Here is a 23,890-nt window from a genome sequence, read left to right as displayed (position 1 = left end):
GAAGAGCCACTGGTAGTGCGTCGAAATTACTGCATAAATTACACAAGTTCCATGATCAGCTTCTTCTGCTACATGGACATGATTTTGACAGGCAATCAAAGTTTGCGGTATCTTTTGCAACTGTTGTTTGACACTGTCACTTTGCTTGTGTCACAATGTGGTTGCTGGCATACGACATTGAAGTGTTTCCTGAGTGCGGTAGGCTGACATTACAGGTACCAGGGTAAGGATATATATAGCTTGTGAAACAAGCTAGATAACGATGCTTGCTGCAAATGCGTGTAGGTTATTGTCAGAGTAAAATCTATCTTTTTCAACACACGTACACAAGCCTAATGGAAAAGTCTCATATGCACCTAGATGATTTCCATGTGAAACGCCTATGGAATGAAAACTCTTTTGTGAACAGCCAGCTCCAGTGGACAAAATCTCTCATTCAACAAATTGCTCTTACACAATTGTCAACATTTCCAGGTATCCAAGTCCCCGGCATGCGCTGACCAGGGTTGAACGATGATCATGGAACTGTATGCAAACACAACAGACTCCTGGAAAAGGCGTCGATCGATTGACCTGCAGGAAAAGAGGACGGTTTACACAGCCCCTCATTAAAAATATCTGCTGCCCTATTCGGTCTTTCGGTGAGTCTACACACGGGCTGCTGTACTGGATAAAGACAAAAGCAACGTCACATATATCCGCTCGATCATACATCTTTGGAATCCTTTTGAAACCCTTGCGGTACATTCAAAATTGGTTTCATGTTTATCACAGGAACCTTAAAGTTCATGCCACTCTCCGTCGTCACTCCAGAAAAACTTTCAGCGACGTCTGGCCTTCCGTTGCTAGTGCAGCTCAGATCAAGGGCTAGAAACAAACCTTCTTCAAGTTACAGAAAACCAAATCATGCACCAGAAGTCGTAGCGACGCCGAAGGCGTGAAAACTTATACTTTGGCAGCAGAATGGTGGCGCTCAAGGGGGGTCATTCGTGCCAGATAACCCGGCTCACAAGATTCTTGTCCGATTCAATTCGATTCGAGCAGCACCAGTTGACACATGCATTAAAGCTCCTCCAGTGTTGACGGAAGGAGTTGGGAAGTGAGACCTCCAAGAGGATAGAGTGGCTTATATTTTTGTGGCTACCGTTTACTGCATGTTCTGGATGGCTTGAGATTCATATATATATATATATATATATACATTAATAATAGAGACTTCTGGAATGCGCATCAGTTCAGTGATTTTACTTCATATTATCTTCAACTCTTGCAGATATACTACCTACACTTGATACACACAACCTATCATCCTGATTCGAATTATGTTATAATTAATCACGCGGTGAATATGTGACGATATGATCGTGCATCGTTTTTTGTTCGAAACTGGTGAGGTCAAGCGACTCAGGAACTAGACTGGACTTTCGCCGGTGTGATTTTCATCCATCCCGGCCCTGCCCGCAAAAACCCGCCCGCTGCCCTTAGCCCCTGCCCTGCCCTGCCCTAACCCCGCTAGCCAGGATTAGGATAACAACATGAATTAATGTTTACTTTAATTGTAGCACAATAATAATAATAATTTCTGAAATAATTTTTAAAAAATAGATTCATTATAAAATAATTTATTAAAATTACATTAGATACTTAATATTGTATTAAAATACCAATCATTATCATTATCTTTCACATCATTTTATTTAATATATTTATTGCATGATAAAAAAAATTATTTTTATATTTTTTATATATTATATAAAAGCCGCTAGGTAGACACCCTCTTTTTTACTATGTAGACACTCAGTGCAAGCCTATGAAACTAAAGCCACTCATTCAAAATTCAAATTCTTTGTCACCAACTTGTTTGTATTTCCAAACAAACATCTTGCCCAAATACACACAATAACAGCCATATTTCATAATCTATATATCTAAAATTGGAAGAAGTAGAGGCAACAATAAGAGCAAATATGAATGAGTTTGGATATGAGATACAATACTTGTGCAACAAAAAATCCAAGATTAATATCATATGTAAAGTTTAATTTTGTTGTGCAAAACATTTCTCATATATTAAAAAAATAACACTTATTTTAATCTTAAAAAGGGCCTCATATAAAAAACCAATTGACATAAATGCAAGTATTTCTTATATAAAACAACTTAAGGAAATAAATCAATAGGATAAAGCAAAGGAGACAAAAACCATCTTTGATTGGCTTCATATCTCATTGTTTTTATCAAAAGTGAAGTTGTTGCTACACGTTGCTGAGAATAGCATTGCAAGATCACTAAGCATGTAGCTTGGAAGCTCCCAATAATAATATTTAGTAAATATTTTTTGTGGCCAATAGTATGGATTTCTATAGTCTATAGAAATCTATCTTGCAATGAATAGATGGTACAAATGCAAGTATCCATAGAATTCTATCTTAGAATGAATAGATGATAGTAATAAGTTGTGGAAGCTGATTATTAAGATAAAGGACCACAATTATGATCTTACTCCAAATCTTTTTTCATATTTTACTGTATATTTTGTATCTTCTAATGATGTTGTTGCTATGAAACAAATAAGCAAAACATGAGCTACTATTAAAAAAACTATGTTTAGTATTTTCTAGTAAAATAATATTTTTTGATTCATTATTCAAGATACATATAATGCAAAATAATAATTGTAAATAGTTGACCTACAAGATTGTACTTCATTAAAAGCATTGTTGATTAAAATGCATGCAAACACTATTTTTATTGCTTTCAAATATAATGTTGTTGGGTGTTGCACACATTTATTTTTGAACTTAAAATTTTTTGTAGCTCTTGAAAAGAAATATTTAGAATTTTATTGGTAGATTTTATATTCAAAATCAATCAATGAATCTTTTTTCTTTATGTATATTTTAAAGGTCTTCATCTTACTACATGTTTGTGAAAGATGCCTTTATTGCATTGTCTTATCAATGTTATTACAATAGAAGAACTTGATAAAATAATGTGGATTTATAATGCTCTGAATTTAATGATTATTGATAGTTGATATTTTTTTTCTTATTTTATAAAGAATTATTTCTACTTGAATTTTTTTCTTTTTTGTATAAATCTTAAAATTGAGTTTTTTCAATTTTTAGCTTCTTCCATGGCATTGACAATATGCATGCATCAAATTTATATTTATGTTTAAGTGTGTATTATTTTCTTGTGTAAGTAAAATTCAATTTCTAATTAAATTGTTTTAGAAATTATCTGTATAGTTGGCATTAGATCTTTCTTGTGCATTCTAATATTTATCTTTTTATTTTTATTACTTGATCATGTTTAACATGCTTTTCTTCCACATTATTAGATATATAGCTACCAACATTTTCTTTTTTTATATTTGGTTTATATTTTATGCAAGACAAAAAAAATACAATTTTCTTGTAAGCCTTGAAACATATTTGAAATCTTTTAAGAGATAGAAAGGTACCATAGGTGATAATGAAAAATAGAGAACTTGCATTGATAGAAGCTATTGAGGAGGTTTTTAAAAATGTTGAAGCTAATTTATTTTGTATATGGTAGATTGAGAAGAGCATTTCAAAAAAAATTAAGTTATTTAAAACCATTGAATATTTTGAATCTTTCATGCAACATTAAAGAGATGATGTTTGCCTTGATATAGAGGAAAAATTTTAAACCTTGTGGATAGAGGTGTAAAGATTTCAAACCATTATGAAAGAAGTTATTGACTACTTGTAGGCAACTTGAGTCTCACATTAAGCTTGCTTTGTTTGCATGTGGATAAGAAAGGTGATGCATTTTAGGCATTTGGTTATCTTTAATATATATATATATATATATATATATATATATAAAATAAAAAAAAAACTTTGATAATACAAAATAGATTGTGGTATTAACTAGGAACTTAAAAGATATATACAAAAAAATAATTCTATCCATAAAATATCAAGATTATGCTATATGTCATAGAATTACGTATAAATCTACCAAAATTTTATTACACTATATTTTTTATTAATGCATTTTTATTCAAAAACTCCTACTAGGCCTTATATAAGATTTTTGAAGAATTCAAAAAAAAAAAAAAAAAACAATAATAATAATAATAATAATAATAATAATAATAACAACTCATATAGTGGATAAATATATAATCTAAACTTGCATTTGTTTCTACCAAACAACAATAAGTATTTTATGTTTCTAAAACTTCATATTTTTAATTATTATCATCAACATTAGTGGTTAAACCACCTTCATTAGATGAAAAAATATCACACAATCCAAGCTTTAAAGATATGTTGTTGCAAATTACAATACTTCATGAAAAAGTTTTATTGCATCAAAAATTACTTTTGAAGTAATAGGTCCAAAACATTTTACAAACAAATCAAAATATAAAAAATCTATAATTTATACCTAAAAGAAAAAAACCTATTAGTAGTGTAGCTTCATTTTCCTCCTCTGACATCCAACAAAAACCTTTTTCATTTCAATTAGTATAGAATGAGAAAAGAAATTATTGAATGTAGTAACATTAAATATAATATGTGCAACTATCCATAATTATTAGAGGTACATAGATGTAAAATATAAAATAATGTTCTAATGATGATATTATTATGTGTTAACAAAGAGTGTGGCATAGGAAGAAAGAAGAGTGTCCACATAATAAAAAAATGGATGTTCAACTAGCAATTTCTTATTATATTTATTATAATCATTATATTCATTATAATAAAATATTCATATAATTATTTATTTTAATATTAATATTTATTATGAATATTATAATTATTAATTATGAAACATAAGATAATATTTTATAATATTTAATAATTGGTTCTTATATTATAATTCACTATAATATTAAATAAAATATTTAGATTTTATATTTTATCTTTATAATCACATATATAATAATATGTAATTTTTGTGATCAAAATATTTTTAATTATTAATAATAAAATATTTATGAATTTAATTTTTATTATAAAATACATGTATATATTATTTTTAAATTATATATAATAAGTTACATATAACATCAATAAATAGACTTAATTATACAAATAAGTAAATTTTATTAAAAAAATATAGTTTATAATATAAATACAATGATATATATATATATATATATATTTATTTATTTATTTATTTATTTATTTTATTAAAAAACATGTTTAATTTTCTAATATATGAGGTTTAGTTTTATATTTTCTTTACACAAAAACATTCATAAAATCTCTTTTTTGTTTAAAGAATATACTTAGATTATCAACTTAGGTTCAAAATCTATATCCAATTGGATTAAGTTGAATAGCATTCTAAGATATATACCTCTTTTTATTTTGATATGGTTCCATAGTTACTAATCTTGTACATTTAGTACTATAGTAAATTCCATAAAGTTTCAATATAAGTTTTGAAGAAAAATTAGGTAAATAATAAAGAAGAAAATAATATGAACTTTGCAAAAATATCTTTGTATAGCATTATCATAAAAACCTCATGTTTAATCCAAAAAAAGATTAAAAATTACATACCAAAGATATAGGATCTCTAAAACCTTAGAATTTTATCTTCCAAAAATTATGCATTGAATTTGATTCCACAACTTTTTCTATAAATTTACTCAAATTATTTAAAAAGCTTATCTTTATATTTTTTCTACTTTTTATATAATTAATCAAAAATATATTATAAAAATCTATTATTGGTAAAATAAAATTAAAAATTAGAAGTAATATATATAATTTAATTCTATTTCTTTCATAAATTTTTAAAAATAAAAAATCTTAAAATCCACCATATCTCTATACTTATAAAAAAAAATCCTAGAATCTATCAAATTTTTAGACTTCCAAAAATATCTAAAAAAACATTAAATTTTGTTACTTTCTTATAGTCTTATATTCTTTAAATTAGAAAAAATAAATATCCTAAAATATATTATATTCATATAGTTTTGAAATAACAACAAAAACTTAACAACTATTACATATTTAGAGTCATAAAAAGAAAAGAATAAAAAAATATTCAATTTATTATTTTTTTATATTTCTAAAAACATCTAAAAAACTTAAAATATAATTTTTTAATAAAATCCTATAAAATTTTAAAATATTATTATAAATTATTATAAAAATAATAATATTTAATTAAAAATATACCATAGGTTTGATAATAATGTCTTTTAAGATATTTCTTTATACTAAGAATTGTATATTATAAAAAGACTTAAACCATAAATATTTTTATTCTTGAAACAAAATACTCTTTATTTCTTTTATGTTACATATAAAGATATAATATTTGTTGCATTCTATTATAAATTTCTCATTTTAGAAGTGTATTTTTATCAATATTTTTATTTATCTTTTATTTTTAATTCTTTAGTACCTGGTTAAATGCCAAGTTTAGAGCATTAAAGACAAGCAATCAAAACATGTTTCATAAATACTTTATAAATGCTACTTTTGCACTTATAATAATGTATATATGAACTATTAAATAGTATAAGAAACATTTAGTGGCATGTAAATTTAATTGTATTGCTAGCAATAAGAATGACATATTCAATTATTTACCTTAAAGTAAAAAAGTGTAGTATTTGTTCTTCACATGTGTACTAAATTGGAGCTTGAAAGGTGAAAAACATAGGTTGGAAGATAAACTAATGACAATTTTACTTATGCACTGAAAAAATAGGGTCTCAAAGTAAGACAAAGCAAGAGGTTTTGACAAGACTAGAATGTAACAAGGAATTGGGAGAAATACCACAATTAGAATATGAGGTTGCTACTAAGCATGGAGTTGCAACATGACTAGAACACAATGAATTAGGAATGGAAGGGCCACGACTATAATAAGAAGTCACCATAGAACAATAGATTGAGATAAGATTAAAATGTAATGAGGGAGCAAGAGAGGCACTATAATTGCAATAGAAGCTTGCTACAAAGCAAGGGTTTGTAATAAAGTAGCACTTCACTAGTAAGTGTGGCTTGATTTATTTTAACACAATTTCAACATTACTCCAAGACAGCAATGACCAAGGAATAAAAGACAAAAAAATAAAAAAAAAAAATCTAGATTGGGTTGGTTGCAACCAACACAATCAACCAATCTAATTTTAAAAACAATATTGAGCCAATCACTAAAGCCATTCACCAAAATCACAAATAAATACAAATAAGCATTATAACAAGACTTCAAACCAAAAACACCTCTACTTCTCCCTAAAATAAACTGACAGGAAAAGCTAGAGAAGAGCACATGTTAGGACAGCCAAAGAGAGCCAAAATAATATTTAATATGTATGCATGTATGTATTATACGTAAACCAAGTCTGCGTACTATTTCCTGCAGGCGAAGTTGCTTATACCTTTTATATCCGAGGGTTCAGGCGTGCATCGGAGGCGGTAGACTTTTAGAGCATGTACAATCAACTACGTCTAGTAGCGTCCCAGGTATTCACTTAGAAGCTCACACTGCGGAGAGATTTTCTTTATGATATTTCTTCCTTTACATTTAGATTGCCTAGGTGTTTAGGCGACGTCATGGTTCAGTTTACATGTACCAGATTTTAGAAGGTGATTACATTGTATCCATGGAAGGTAGTCACTAGGGGCCAACAAGTGAGACCTTGGCTTTGAAAGAGACTCAACAGAGTTTTTATACCGTGTTCTGTAAACTGGTAAATAATTTCTCTCTCCCCACGAGAAGAGAAATCCGAGGTCACAACGTGGGCAAAGCAACAGTCCACCCGCTGGTTTGAAAGCGAAGGACCTTGTCCAGCTCTACCAACATTTCTCCCCGTTCCCTGGTTGCTAATCCCAGATTAGCACCTCGATGCAAGAGTTCTACGTCAGCTTGGTCCTAATCCACTCCGTAATCTTCAGTTTGCATGACGTTGCATACAAAGGAAGATCTTAGGCCCCAGTTCCAAACATAAGACAATTGATAGCCCGCTACCGGCACCTACATTTCGGTGCCTATCAGTGAATGATGTCTGATCCTATGCATCGCGACAACATGTACAAGTCCTCCTAACCATCTTGTACTCCGTGTCCACTTCTATGGATTCCTAATTCTAGCTGTCAAATGATATGGCTTACTTTTCCTGGTGTCTCGCTGCTCAGCCGCTGACATACATGCGAGTGGGTACCGGTAAATTATGATCCTTCCAAAATAAAACGGCTGGGTAAAGCAGCCCACACTTCATAGCTTTTCGCTGCTCATTGTGGGCGGCCTTTTGGGAGAAGCTGGTCCTACCGCCAGTCCCCAAGTCAGTATTTATGAACACCCAGTCACAGCATGTTGGAGCAATTCTCATGACACACTGGCTTCTCATAAACCGCAGCTCGGCGACTCATGAACCGCAGAATGCTAGAGGTATGCCAATTAGTGCAGGACACCAGAGGATATTGTTGCACAGCACCTCATTTTGTTTCTTGACAAGCATCGCTCCTCATGACAGACTCATGACTTTACACTACAGCTCTTGTTGCAATTAACAAGGCGTCTGGGAAGCGACAGCTCTTTGGATGAGGCATTACCAATTCATAATATCCTCAAATGTGTGCACGTGATTTTATGTATACGTTTAAGTCTCGTCAACTTTGCAGAGCTCTAGAAGTGTTAACTTGTGCAGATTTTTTGAGAATAACGATTGTCTCTTTAGTGCTGAAAGTGTTGAAAGTCGATCTAAGTAGTTGCTAATGCTTCTGAAAGGTTCATTGTGCGAGTCTTGTGTCATTAATATTCTGGTAGGCTTGGTTCTTAATCTTTTTAGTGTTGTAAATGGCTGTGCTGGTTGAAATGTTTTACAAAACTAAAATGAGTCATTTATCAATAGTACTTATGACATGCAATTAAACCTTCTGGTCCTTTGATCACCAGCATGCAATTCATATGTAATTAGAGGTTTTAGATGCTATGTAGGAAATAGTATTAATTTTTTAATATGATGGATTTAAAAAAACTATATAATATCATTTTTGTTTATGTTATTAGTTATTCATTATAAACATTATTTTTTTAAAATAATTGTCATCATTAAGTTTGGATCAAGATAGTTGTTTGTTAATTTTTTTATATTGATAAAGTCTTCATCAAAGAGCAGTTGCTTTTCAGACGCCATGATTCTTGCAATCAGATCTGTAATTTAAGTCATTCCATCAAATCAAAAACCCCAGAGACTTCTAAACAAATTTTTGATCTTCACTTTCAAGACCTAGACTTCACAGACCAAAAATCTTTGTAAGTCAAATACCTTCCTCTCAGATTTTGTTTCATGTTTATGTATAAATATACTAATAGCTAATGCATTCAATTTCAAATGAACATTGGTTTTAGTTGTGGTTGCAAGATGTATGCATCAGCATTGCAATTGTTATTCTTTTGAAAATCCATGAAATAAAGCAGTAAAGATGGCAAACTTGCACTACTTGTCAAGATAAACAGTATCTCTCTGTACGTTGCTAAAAAGCAGTACAGAATCGACTCATGCTTTGACTTGTTTCAGAAGACTCGAACAGAAGTAAATATGCAGGGTATGCAGTTAACGAGTGTGACTTCCAGTGTGTCGGAAGTCGGCGTTTTAGCTGCTTGACAGTAGATGCTGTTTTACAGAAAGCTAGTTATCCAGAAAATTAGTTGTAGTTCATAGTGTTTCTTTCTGAACGTGGGTGAAGTACCATCGTTATGAGCTTACGAACGGCTAGGGAGAATCCGCGCAATATATACATGAAAGCGGAGAAATAGTCGATACAGCACATCCTGTGTAAATAATGTGCAAAATTCGATTCGGAGAATCTGAACTTGTTAGAACCGACATCTGTTTCAAATATTCCATATACAATTCTATGCTATTCGAGCAATCGTCCGCTGCTGAGAACAGCCAAAGATGTGGTCTAGACGCTTCTTTTGGATCATCTTCTTCAACGAATCGTGTTCGTGATGAATACAAGGCACTCTTGCAAACTTAGGATTACATCATTCCACCGATGCAGCTGTTCAAGAACAAGAGGGCAGTCCGCAAGTTCGAGTCAGCACGAGCAGAAAAGGGGTTCCTCCGCAGCCCACATTCAACCCATTTGCTGAGCCCTCATCACGTTGGACATAAATTGTCTCCGGTCATCAATCAATCAATCAATCAACTCAAGCCATCTAACTGAAACTTCGAGTGTGATAATGATTCCATGTGTAAGAAGATCACACTAGACCTCCTTTCCTGGAATCTTGTCCTGACCCAATGCAAAATCTCACAATCGATACCATTACATGCTGAGCTTGCTAACCCGAGGCAGGCACTGGTGGGCATCAGTGCCTGTGTACATCCACCCCAAAAAACCTCCATCTCACAGCACGGAATTCGGCGAGGCAATGTGATCCACTCTCATCCAAGCAAACTCGAGTCGACAAGCACGCGCACCCGCAGATCCAAGAACACCGCCAGCAGCAACTGATGGCCTGTTGGGCGAAGCAACCGAGGCCAGGATTGACGCACACGGTTTGCTTCTATCGTAGAAATCCCCGTCACGAGGGTCTCGCACACTGATAGCCTTCGACGAATCGCCACCGCAACCCTAACGGTGACGGATTCGTCGTTGCGTCGCGCAGCTCCACACACTCGGAAAGCGCAGCCGGCTTCCGAAAGGCGATCGATGCTCCTGTCGATGCACTTCACGTCGAAGCTTCGGAGATAGTCGGATGCGGCGTTGGACCTGCTTGTCTTGCGAGTTTTTTTTCTGTGAATACTAGAAGCTTAGCTGAGTTCATTGAGCCGAATGATAATTGAACGGCTCCATTAATTCGCATGTTTGATTTCGGGTTGGTGGATGAGTTTTGGAACAGACCGCGGAGAGATGATGAGTTGATTGATGTGCCTTTTTCGTGGACAACTTTTTGATTGGTTTTGTAAGGGACTTTCCAAGTTGACAACAGGAACATTGACTTTATTTCAACAAATTTCAAGTTACTTTTCAAAGTCCCTCTCATAATATGTATGGAAATTTTTGGTCATGGTCATTACTTCATTGTGATTCAATTTCTTTTTAATGAATTATAAACAGACAAATGAAAAAAAAAAAAAAACCAAACCAAACCAAACCAAACCAAATTGCAATATGTGTTTTTCTAACAAGGATCTGTGTCATATTTTTTTCATTGTCTAAACCTTTCTATTGTTAAGATTCAATTGTACAATGAAGCTAAAGAGAATAACTTCAAGACCTCCATCAAACACAATACAAAACTCTTAAGGTAATATCGTATTGACAGGAAAAAAACAGATGTGGAAATCACAACTACAAGCAAGCAAATGCTAACGGTGAGTTTGTCTGGAGTAGACCCCAAAATCCAGAGGTTGCACAAGAAAATTGGGATTGAATGAGTTCTAACAAAGCTCAAAATTCTCCACAAATTGACTGTAGTAAGCCGTTACATGCATGTATGTATTCGTCCCTGGACTTCAACAGAGTGGTTCCTGTGGCAATGTTTTAGAGAATTGTAGATAATTGACAAATGGCACAAATGGCACAAAATGTACACGGCACGAAATGGTCCAACGCTTGGTATTCTAGAGCTAATATATCTACGTGGTGCTTGAAAGGTGTCTCAAATGCACACTCTACCAGGTGTGGTTGAGTTATGGAACATCTAAACTGCGAGGAATTCGCATCTACCTTTGCGTAGTACAGAAAAAGCAAGATCACAGTGAAGCGATCACTTGCTTTTCTGCCAATACAACTCCTCATTAGCTTGAAAATTCCACACAGTAGAACAATATGGACACATCGGCACATCCAGAGACGAATCGTGTGACACATCTCACATGGCAGAATGGAGGCCCTTGTTAGATGGCAAACCAGCCACGGCATTGCTTTCAATGCCACACTCGTCTTTTCCTCGCAAAATACGGAAGGTGCCATCCTCTCCCCAGTTCGTGTTCCAAGAGTTCACCATGCTCTGCATGGTCAGGAAGATGTTAATCACAGCAAGTAATCAACAGAACTCATACATGCCTAGACCAAGGCTATTGCACTAATGTCAATACATGTAAAAGCCAATGAACTCCACTTACCCAATAGTCCACGCCATCATCTGTGGTTCCCCAACCAACCAGCTTAACAGCATGACCTCCGATGTATCCACCATACAGGTGCTTGTACACCCCAGTTTTGTAGTGTGCGAAGTCCTGCGTAGTCAGAATTCCAGATCGTTACATTTAGTACATGAATCCGAAGCTTCAACACATCCGACTCACAAATCTTTCTTCATTCGGGATGTTTTTTCGGATTACAGAAATACAACTGAACAGCAACTTTAAACCCAAGCCCACTGCTCATATTCAGAAGGACAGTTACCTCAAAAACGTCAAAAGCCACTTCAATAGGGCCATTGGTGAAGAGCTCAGCCATAAGTTCTTCAGGCTCCATGGACACTTCATACGCACTCACGCCCAGATGCTTCGAACTTACCCAAAGTTCATCGTCTACGCATCGCTTAAAACATTTGGGTGTGTCATATGTAGGATAGCAACCTGGATGACCGCAGCCCTTTTGATCAAAGTATGGGTCACACTGCACACACAACCACGTGCAATACAATAAATGCTCTGGTTATAGGCACGTGATCAATGTCCTACGAAAAACCCTATCCAATCGAGTAATCAAAGTTCACAGTTGGAACGCGGTGTGTAGCCAACGTGAAGATGGAAAGCCTTCGGTCCTTGACGCGAACAAGAAATAAGAGTAAACTAAAGACAACGTAAAGCCTAAACTTAAAATGTTGTGTGGATGAGAAAAAGCGGATGTACCTTGCTGGTCACAACTCCGGTACGCTTGAAATATTGCCAAGCCCTGATGGGGTACCCACCCTCACAGCCATCGCCGCACTCAAATCCACAACAAGCTAGGAGATCGTTCTCTGATAGTGACACGCTCTGGAATACAATTATCATGAATTTGAAGTTAGACAGCGACCATGATGTCAAACTAGACAAAGATGCTTCAGACCCACATCAAGAAAGACTCCTCCACCACCCCCACCACCACAGGTCTCCGAAGCACCCCCAACGAGATGATGTAAGATAAGTGGACATGCGCATTATCGTAAAAATAGCGTTCCCAATTGATCACTTACTTCGTTCAAGTGAATGCAGAAGCGATCAGTCAATGACTCCACTGCTCCAAAAGCCCAGCATGATCCGCAATGACCTTGATCTGAAATAAACCATAATTTCATCCACAATATGAGCAGAACCATCCATAGAATAAATATTTCACAACACAAGCACATTATGGGCAACGTTACTCTAAATGTCATTCTTCAACTACTGGCATTTTAGAAATGGCACCAAGAACAATCCTAGGAAGCCTACAGAATAACTCAACAGACCTAAAATGTCTCCAATTGTCGAACAATGACTCCAATGTTTACGAGCGTCGAACTCCGTCGGGAGATCGAGGTTCTTGTGCTTGTGAGTGACCCTCTCGATCGAAGGCTCCACCTCGTTAGCAGGTGTCATCTTAGCACCGCACATCTTCTTCAGGTGCTCGACCTGAACGCAACTTTATTATTAAAATACTGCTTAACAAACTACTTACGAAACAAATTCAAATTTAGAGAGATTCTACGCACATGTCGCAAACAAGATAACGAATAGAGTGAACTTCCGGGAATAAGCACATCCATGATTTTGGAAACATACTGTATGCTTTGCGAATCGATCATTGAGGCCAGCTTTCCATGTTGCTCCCGGATGAGCATTGATTTTGTCGACAAGCGATTGCTGTTCGTCCACAACAGAGAGAAGGGAATACCATATCGGGAAACAAGTAACTGACACTGTTAGCTGCGATACTGACAGTCCAAACAAAGTGAGTGCATAACAACCTACAGAAAAATGCAAGTAGACTGTCACCGAAGGACGGAGAAACTAGACCTCCGTTAATTCTGATTAATTCTTGAAAATATTTGTTACCTGATGAATAAGTCGGTTATTCTCCAGTAGGTCAGGCTCGGGCCTGGCAGCCTGCAATCAAACCAAAAATCCAACAGAAATGAACACCCAAAATCAAGGGGAACCAAAAAGCAACTTACATAACTCTTACACCCAACCGTACAGTCGCAATTTCAAACGCAAATTGCCAACATCACAAACGTAAAACAGGGAAGCGTCTAGAATGTTGCACAAATCCGTGGCAACTCTAAAGACAAGAGGTGAGCATTGGTCGGTGACACATAAACATGCACACAAACGCTCCACATCCACCAATTCACAACCATAACCGATTCTCACTTCCCAAAAAGACGTCACCAACAAGCGGGTTCACAGGAAAATGCAGAAAAGTAAGATCGGCGGTCACCCTCTAGTACTCATCCATGACAGCATGCTATCCTCGACCTGGAAAAAACCCAGTACCCACTTCAGCTTAATCTTCACCTTCCTAAACACGCCATATAGTCGATCACTAAAACACCGTCCAACATTTCATCTCTTCGTCAGGAACGCCAATTCCTACCAAATCTGCCGTCACAACCCCATACATCCACGTCCACTAGTGCATAAACCAGAATCGTGCACAAAACCAAGTCACACTACAATCCCGCACAACCAAACGTCTTGAGCCCTGTCTATCACGTCCCAACGTCATAACAAAATCAGCAAATGCTGGAGAAGAGCTGCAACACGGCACCTGAGATGCCAGAATCAAGCCGCATAGCACCAGAACCGAACCAAGCTTCAACATTCCCCATCTCGCCATAGCTCCAACAGCTCGTTTCCCTTACTCCGTTGCGCGGCGAGTGCATCAAAGTGCCGATGAAGAAATGGCTGCGAGATGGAGCTATATATAGAAGGTGATGTTGCGCAGGCCTGCTGCTTTGCTCCCACCCACGTAGATTCCCTTCGCGCTTTCCTCGCCCCGGTTACGTAAGCAGGGCTCCAAACTATAGCTTGTAATAAAATCTGCTTTGGGTGGTGCATCAATGATGCACGCAGCGGCGGGGCGGATTAGAAAAATTTGTGCTCGCGAATGGCTCTCACGCCATCCCTCGTTTCTATCCCTAGCCTCGGCTATAGATGGCTGCTGTAGGGGCCGACGATGGTGGTGCAATCTACAATACCCGACGGTTTGGCGGTCGTAGATGACCGTGTGGGGAGGGTATCCATATGAGAACCGCAGGCCTGCGCAATTCGACACCGCAAATGTGCCGTCACAATGAATGAGTTTCTGCTCGATCAATACCGGCCGATCGATAAAGAGATGCTACACGATGCTCCATAAACTGACGTTCCGGAAGCCATGGCCAAGTCCAACCCAACAGTGTTAACCGCAGAATTAAAAGATTTCAACACTGGGAGCATCCCCAACGCTACCAAGCAATTCAAGGTTTGAAGCAAGGCAATGCATATCAGACTCTCAGTCTTTTTGTCAACATGCTTGGTATTTTGCACAAACATAGCTCTTAGCTGTGTATGGGATAAACGTAAAGAATGGTTCAGTAGAGACTTGGTAAGCATTCTAGTCCAAAAAGCATCGAGTGAGATGAACATGATCAAGACTCTAGGAGATTACAAGAAAGCAGTAACGAGGAGAACGAAAGGAACGATCGAAGTACTATTGGTCGAGCACAGAGCAAGACTGGAAGATCTGCTCGATGCATTCTAGTCATTCTAGATGTACCGAATTAAAAACAGACGTGCATGTGCCATCCTCTGGATTCTGAGTGGCGTCAACTTTATCAGGTCCCATTTCCTCCAAGAATTGAGTCTGTTGCTTTTGCAACGTAGGAGATTTACTTGGTATTACTCAACAGACTAGAAAGCCTGAGGTGAACAAGGCCAGATCGGAGCTTGTAGGGACATACACAAAGTCGGTCTTACAATGGACCACATTCATATCCTTTAATCCGAAGTCTAATTGATTTTGTTGGTTATTATACTCACGTCTTTCGGTGAATTTTCGACTTCCCTGAATATGCTGACATTCAGATGTCGTGAGGGTTATCGAATCTTCATGTGATTGTTGACTATTCGTAGTATAGCTTTTATGAATGCATCGCGCAGCGTGACACTTGCCAAAGAACTGCAACAATAATCTCCCAATTGGGACCCTCAAAAGTGGGAGCGCTTACATGGACTATACGTACAGACGCAGTAGACGTGATAATAAAATCTCAGCTTAAGATTGTAATCCGTTGGGGGAAAAAAGAACAAAAAGAAAAAGAAACAAAACAAAAGAATGCATCGCAACTCGTATGTGACAAACAAAACTAAAATTCGTCGCTTCACAGCATCTCCTAGTCCGTTCTCGAAATATATGCATGTATTTTCCTCAATTTCTTCACCAGAGTAGTCTCTGATTCGAGCACTAACTGAGTTGCAGCAAATACACTCAATCCTACGAATTCCATGTTTCACGATATTGGACCAGAACAAAATCCTAAACTTGGAAGAAAAATCGTCAAATCGTCTCAATGTGACGAGCTCTCATGTTTCTAGACGTAACTGGCTCGTTTCGGTTCGTTTGATTGCATGATGTGGTAACGAACATAACCCAGTTCCGTAGAATTCAACACCAACGGAGAAGAGAATCTGATAACCACAACGGAGGCATTCCACTCAAGAGCCCGATGACATTCTGCGCAATTCTGCGCTAGAGCATCGAAACCACTTCATTAACGTCTTTGTCAAGGTTACTACACACAAGATATAAAACACGAAGGGATTATGGGATTTGTGACCCGCTGTAAAGGACCTCGAGGAGCATAACGTGATCACATGGGTAAAACACCGTTGCGAGCATCCGTAGCAGCGCCGCGATACCTGATCTGGAACAACACATTTGTGCAATCTTACTTACAGTGGCTGCCCTTAAACCACGACAAGCTTGAGAGGAATTCCTTGCTCTTCCACAGATTTCGCTACATTTAGCACACAAAGGCAACGCAGTGTGTGAGGTTCCCGTTGTCTAGCTTCATCTTACCCTATCTGGTTCTCATGATTCCTACACTCTTGCTCTTCCTCTAGCTCCGCCGCATTGACGCCGATTTTCACCGCCATAGCCTCGCTGATGTTTCCATGCGGCTGCCCGGTGAAGAATATTCGTTTCATTATTCCTGGAACCCTGCCCTTGTCTGTCAGTCCACGTAGTTTCATTCGTTGCTACAAACGTTCTGTCAGAGCCTTTCTGTCGACGAGCATTCATCCATAACTCCCGAGGTCCTGCATTCATTTATAAATTGTGCAGCAAAGTTTCATTCATCCATATACACGCTTCCAGTTTAGTTTCTTGTGAATCTCAAACAGTAAGGTTTTTTGTTTATGATAATACCCATGAAAAACATGTTCATTTAATTTTTGTTTTATTTTATTTTATTTTGAATGACATAAAAAGAGCTTCTGTTTCTTTCATTGCAAACTAACAAACAGGATTATGTTGATGTTTTCCTTTAAAAAACATTTCAAAAATATTTATCTAAAACATTTGTGTAAATGTTACAAATAAAAATTCAAATGTTTTTGAATATTAATTTCGAGGTTAAAAAATCATATGAATTTGAATGATACTCTCATATCTAAACTTAAACTATTATTAAATTTTATAGGTGAGAAAAAAATCAAAAAATAATAATGATTTAATCTAATTAAAATTTTAAAATTTTAGGACTTGAAACATTGAATTTAAAATTGTATATTCTAGGGGTTTAAATATCAGTGATTTATTGTTTACAGAATCTCTGAATTAAATTATATGATAACCAAATCACAAATGTAATTGTATAAATCAAAATTATGGAATAAGATTAATATCACTTGATAGGCTTTATGAATCAAAACTACACAAAACAAATAATAATAAATATACATATATATATAGTAAATTTAGATAATCATTTGAGCTCAATAATAATTATCATAATGTAATTTTAAAACTCCAATTCTATTCACCATGTGCAATATATGTATGCATGTAGATAGTGATCATGTATATGTCCAAGTACATATACATCTATGCATGTCAACCAAGAATAATGTCTATTCATTTTTTTGAAAAAAGTGCTAAAAATATTTTATGAGAACTAATTATATGTAGATTTAAGGAACTACGTATAATTAAGTAATTTATTTTAAATATTATGTCTAATTTAATTTATAGTTCAACATGGTTACACTTTCGTTACTCATAACAAATCGCCTTTAAGACAATCAACATCTTGAAATCTTGAAACTGGATCTTTGTTTACTGTTTGGTGAATCCCTATCAAACAGATTACACAAATTTCAATAAATATCTTTTGGTTGATCAGATAAATTTATTTTTTGTTACAATATATAAGGATTTTTATATATTTATTTATACCAGTAAAGTGCTTTAATAAATCTATAAAATAAACATAAAAAACTTGAAGTAGGTGTGAATGCAAGCACGCAAATCAAGTAAAACTAATTTTATACGCCATTAAACTCATCGCACATGCAAGCAGGATTTTTGGTTCGAAGTCCCGAAAATGATATCAACTTTCAAAGGCCCAAAGCATTCCTTTGCAGATATCTATGATATTTCATATTTTCATAAACCGAAAAGAGACTCTGAAGCTTTGAGACATGTTTGATATCAATTTAAAATGAAATTGAGCTACATCCTTCCGAAAAATTCCACATCTTAAGAAGCTTGGCATGGGGGTTTTAAGTTGATACAACCATGATGCATTCTCATCTCCCCTTTAATTTTTTTTATTACAAAATATCCAAATATATTGATGAAATCACTTTCATTCACACACACACATACATTTTTCATACAGAGAGAAAGAGATATAGATATACATACACATATAAAGTTGCTCTATAGACTTAAAAAGATGTGCAAAAAGGTTTCTTTTTTGTTTGGTCCTTTCTTTATGTGATTGTTGTTGGGGAGCATGATGCTGGTGGCACCACGTGTGAAACGGGTCCCTGGTGTGGGAGGCGAGCCCGGGTGTGAACGGGTCTAAAGTGCGCGGGAATAGGCCAGGCCCCCTACGACCGGGGACGTGAAAGGGTCGACTGGGTGGTGTTTAACAAGTCCACCCGACTTCCTCCAGAAATGTGCTCCGACTTCGATCCTTGATTCGTAAGTTGCGAACCTACAAAGTGGCGAACAGACCGAAGTCTCGCCGCTGACGCCAGCGCGCGGCCGCACCCGGCAGACTCGGCTGGTCGGTCCGCCGATTGAATGCAGACTTGGACCAAGCCTTGCGTCACCGCGTCTGGTGATCTCTCTGAACTTGTCTTCGTTGTGCTCTGAACTGTTTCCATCGAGATATTGGTCTGCACATCATCGCTAAATTTCTGACTCCGTCTCTGATCTTTGCCGTCGCCGGGGTTGCACACATTTCAGCGCTCAGGAACATTGCAGGCGTCTACTCTGCTGGAAGAAAATATAGCGTTTTCGTAGCGTGGAAACTGTTAATTGTTGCGATTGTTGGAAGCGTTTTGGAGACAGAGGTTGTGTACACTTTTCAGTGCTCAGGAACATCGCAGGCGTTTACTCTGCGTGGAGAAAACAGCGTCACTCGTAGCGTGGAAACAGTTCGTTGTTGTGATTGTTGGAAGCATTTTGGAAACAGAGGTTGCGCATTTGTTGGTTTGATGTGAAGGTTGTTTGTGTGAGGGATGTGGAAAGGCAGAGGTTCGGATTTCTGCGAGGGTATTGCTTGCGGGAGCGAGAATTCGGGAGGGGGCTGATGGTGGAAGCGGTGTGCGGGCCAGGAGAGAGAGAGATTGGGGGAGGTATGTTGAAAGCTGCGCTTGGGGGAGCGATGCGGAGCAAAGGATTAGGGAACAAGATTGACGAATCATGGAAACCTCCGCTCGGGGATCTGTTCTGTCAACTGAACGATGAGTCACTGCTCAACATCTTGCGGCGGTTGTCGCCCGCCCCGCATTACGCACTCGTGTGCAAGCGGTGGATGCGGTTGCACGGGAGCTTGAGGCAGTCGATCAAAGTGCAGGACTGGACGTTTTTGGAAAGTGGTAGGATTCGTCAGCGGTTTCCCAATCTCACTGACGTGGATTTGTCGCGAGCTTGTATGGTGACGCCGCCAGCCGGGAAGGGCTCTGCAATTCTGCTCACGCACCAGGGGCTCACTGTCCAGCTCAATTACGATGCCGTGGATTCGCCGTCAATTGAGTGCTGCATCGAGGAACAGCAGCTGTCCCCTGCAAAGCTCGACAAGGGCTTGAAGCTACTTGCGGATACATATCCAGGTTTGCAGAGGCTCTGTGTGGTGGATGTGAGGAGGGGGGATTACTTTGCCCGAACTCGATATTTGTCTCGCACTTTATCGAAACCGAAAAGCGTGAAGAAAGCTCGTCGTGCACATGATTCAGACAAGATGGAGAAAGCAAAATCAGCCAAAGAAGCAAGAGATACTAAAGACGGACTTGGTGAAGCTTTGTCAGATGCTTTTAAGCGTTTAAAAAGTGATGAAGGAACCTTGACTTGGAACATGAATAATCCATTTGAAACCCCCAAGTCGGGGGTCCGACATCTGAAGAGGAACACAGAAGAGACAGGAATCGCGAGTATAGCGAAGAAATGCCCGCTTCTACAGGAGCTTGATTTGTACCAATGCACGGACGAGACTCTAAGAGCTATAGCGGATTGTGATAATTTACAGATAGTGAGATTGATTGGATCTATTACAGGATTTTATCACTGCACATTCACGGATATTGGCCTCACTATCATGAGCCACACTTTCCGACGGCTGGTCTCACTGGAACTTAGTGGCTGTGAAGCAAGTTACGAGGGCATCTCGGCTATCGGCAAGTGTTGTGTGATGTTGGAAGAACTAACCCTCTCAAATAAAGGTTTCTACGAGGGTTGGGTAGCAGCATTGTCTTTTTTGGCTTGTTTGAAAACCTTGCGGCTTGAAGGTTGCAAGCAGATTGATCGGAATCCAGGTCCATATGGTCGTCTGGGCCGATGCTCCACCATTGAGCGCCTCCATCTTGAGCGATGTGATTTACGAGATAGGATTGGATTTGCTGCACTGCTCGCGGTGTGTGCTGTCGTCAAAGAGCTTGAATTTAAAGATTGCTGGGGTTTGGATGACGATACCTTGGCTCTAACTGTTTCTTGCAAGAGGGTTAGACTCTTGAGTCTTGAGGGATGCTCTTTAGTTACGACTGCAGGGGTAGACTCGGTGGTTCAGTCTTTCAAGGATTTAAATAGGTTTCGGGTCACTTTTTGTGATAACATTCGAGACTCCGAACTCAGCCCTGCTCTCTGCGATCGTTTCTTGACTCTGAAGGAATTTTCATGGCGTCCGGACACGAAATCCGTGCTTAATGCCGGCCTTGCTGGCACAGGAGTTGGCAGGAAAGGAGGAAGGTTTTTCAGAAAATCTTGAAATCTTTTCACCTGCACCTCTATGTATTGTTCTGTATCATTACCTTTTGTCTATTTATGTACAAATATTTGTCAACTGGGTGAGAAATCGTCATTTCTCGCCTTGTCTTTACATTCAGGTTGTGTTACAGAGTCTGTTTGAAGTCAATTAAACTGCTGATTTTTGGATCAGTTTCTTTATCAAGCCCTGTTTGCGTATATCGTCATCTTGATCGTCACGATGTTCAGTCCTCGACAAGTCTAGGTCTCGTTATGTTTGAACTCACCAGGTTGTAGAATTGAAGAGTTGCGTGGATATCAATTGGTAACCGTTTTCCAGAGCTGGATGCTGCGTGCAACGTTTTAACTCACGCTCGTAATGTTGTCTATGTGAAGCTCTTAGGAGGTCCCTGTAGCATTATCTTTTGCAGTACCGTAGTGCTTGTTTGGACCATTATGATAGAGATACGGGACTTCACCTGCGAATCTTGGCAATGGACAAGGATGGATGGTGCCAAGTGTGATCGTAACACGTTACCGACATTGGCGGTTGAGGGGTAAACATGAGGCTTGTCATGTTGGTGCTCTTTGATGACCTTGGTTGATGAATAGAACTTCTTACGAACCTGTTGCGCAACAACGTTCACATACGAAAGACGTGCAGTGATATGAATCCAACGGGGAAGGGCTCTGCTTGAGGGAAACTGGTCCCTTCACATTATGTCCAAAGTCTGTGTGCAGCCTGTTCCCGACAATCCTACGAGAAGGCGTCAGCAAAGACTGCTAGGATCCATAGTTGTCGGTCGAAAGCCTTTCACATCGAAGGCTTGAACACAAAATCCTACTGTTTTGGTGATTGCGCTCTCTTTTTTTTTCTTTCTTTCTTGGTATTGGTTGTTGTAGAAATAATTCTTACTTTTCATGTACTGTGCTTTTTAAAACTTCCAATGCATGTTTTTTAATTGATGAGAATTGACAAGGTTAAAGGTTGCACCTTGTTAATGACTCTGTTGGGCTAAAAAATGAGAAACATGATGTATGGTGTGAATTTTAGTACTAGAAACATGAAAAGTCATTGACCTTTGCTCCACTTGTTAATGTAATTGGGTTTTCACCCTTGACCCATTTTATTCATTAAAAAGTATACCAATTTAAGAATTGTTATACATGTTTTAAATCACATATCACTACAATTTTATATGAGCATTGCTAAATAAACAACTCATTGTTTTAGATTCAAAGTTTTATTTCGAAAATAAATTTTATGTCATATTTATTAATCTTACAATAGCATTTAAATTTTTATTATTGCAATAATTATTCATATTATCAATTCATAAATTTTCTTTTCTCTTTTTTATCTGTAGTTGTTGTTCTAAGGTCAAAATCTACCCTATATAATTTTAAATCTCATTAATGCCATAAAAAAATCATCGGATTTATTTTATTTTTATATAACCATGTATATTTATTGATATATAAAAAGGAGTTTTACATCTCCTAAGTTTTTTTTAATTTTTTTAATTTTTTTAATGGTTTCATCATTTAATACAGCCTAATTAAATATTCTTTCTATCATTCCATTCATCTACACCTACAGTTTTTAAAGAACTGATTTTGAGCATTCAAAAACTAAATATTGTATAATGTTCATTCTTATCCTCATATCCACAAAGTAAGTGTTTTAATTTCTGTGAACAGAATGATTTTTAGAAGTACAATAAAGATTATTTAATACGAACACTATGACAACTTATGAATAATTGTGGATGTTATATTCAACTACTTTTATCTATATTTTGTTGGTATTTTAGTTGTTTTTAAATAATAATAAAAAAACATTCGAGACTATAAATCTTACAAGGTTATTCATAATAGCTCTTAAATTTTTAACTAAAAAAATAAGAAATTTATCTAATAAATTATTTTTTCATTTCAAGAATAAACAGCTGCTTCAATAAAATAAAATAAAGTAAAAAACACTTCAAATTAATTTTTTGAATAATAATTTACAATTGAAATTATGCATATCATTAAATAAGCCTTCAAAAAATTCTCTATATATATGTACACACACACACACATGTATACATGTATGTTTATAACTAAATAATTGTGTTTAATATTTATTATATATTGTTTTTCATATTTTAAAATGACAGATTCTCTTTGAATTTAAATAAATAAATAAATAATGATTATAATATAGGAGAAATGATAATATTTAAAAATAATTTAAAAAATAAAATGTACAAGTAATTATTTAACAAAGACTCCATTAGAACAAACTGCAACGTTTTAAAGTGGATGGAAGTTTGAAAAGACGGTAACCACGAAGCAACATAGCATCCGGCATTCGTAAGGCGGCGTCCGGAGGACGGCGTGATAACGACGCGGACGACCCAGGGCCTTCACCGCTCGCGGCCTCGCGCCGTGGAGGCTACTCGCGCTCGCAATGACGAGGCCTTGCATCTCACGGACCCAGCAATTCCCCTCAC

General features: G+C 36.7%; 2 protein-coding genes across 2 annotated transcripts; one reads left to right on the top strand and one right to left on the bottom strand.

Moving 5' to 3' along the window:
• Positions 1-11,505: 11,505 nt before the first annotated feature.
• On the bottom strand, positions 11,506-14,822 carry LOC112287856 (cathepsin B-like protease 3). The gene is made up of 9 exons (XM_024531399.3): positions 14,709-14,822; positions 13,994-14,044; positions 13,721-13,801; positions 13,408-13,570; positions 13,153-13,232; positions 12,827-12,952; positions 12,375-12,590; positions 12,092-12,205; positions 11,506-11,976 (listed from the first exon to the last, which is right to left on the bottom strand). The coding sequence occupies exons 1-9, from the start codon at positions 14,775-14,777 to the stop codon at positions 11,839-11,841; spliced, it is 1,038 nt and encodes a 345-aa protein (XP_024387167.1). The 5' UTR covers positions 14,778-14,822; the 3' UTR covers positions 11,506-11,838.
• Positions 14,823-19,433: 4,611 nt separating this feature from the next.
• Positions 19,434-21,531, top strand: LOC112287234 (F-box protein At5g51370). The gene has a single exon (XM_024530050.3). The coding sequence runs from the start codon at positions 19,744-19,746 to the stop codon at positions 21,412-21,414; it is 1,671 nt and encodes a 556-aa protein (XP_024385818.1). The 5' UTR covers positions 19,434-19,743; the 3' UTR covers positions 21,415-21,531.
• Positions 21,532-23,890: the final 2,359 nt, after the last annotated feature.

Source organism: Physcomitrium patens, chromosome 10, assembly GCF_059467195.1.
Source record: "Physcomitrium patens ecotype Gransden chromosome 10, ASM5946719v1, whole genome shotgun sequence".
Lineage (NCBI taxonomy): Eukaryota > Viridiplantae > Streptophyta > Bryopsida > Funariales > Funariaceae > Physcomitrium > Physcomitrium patens.
Note: the sequence above shows the minus strand (reverse complement) of the source record. Positions and strands in the feature narration are given on the sequence as shown.

Coding starts and splice junctions, on each gene's coding strand:
- LOC112287856 (XM_024531399.3), bottom strand. CDS start 14,777: ATGGCGAGATGGGGAATGTTGAAGCTTGGTTCGGTTCTGGTGCTATGC. Junction 12,591..12,826: donor CCGGAGTTGTGACCAGCAAG/GTACATCCGCTT, acceptor TTGTGTGTGCAG/TGTGACCCATACTTTGATCA. Junction 11,977..12,091: donor ATGATGGCGTGGACTATTGG/GTAAGTGGAGTT, acceptor CTGACCATGCAG/AGCATGGTGAACTCTTGGAA.
- LOC112287234 (XM_024530050.3), top strand. CDS start 19,744: ATGGTGGAAGCGGTGTGCGGGCCAGGAGAGAGAGAGATTGGGGGAGGT.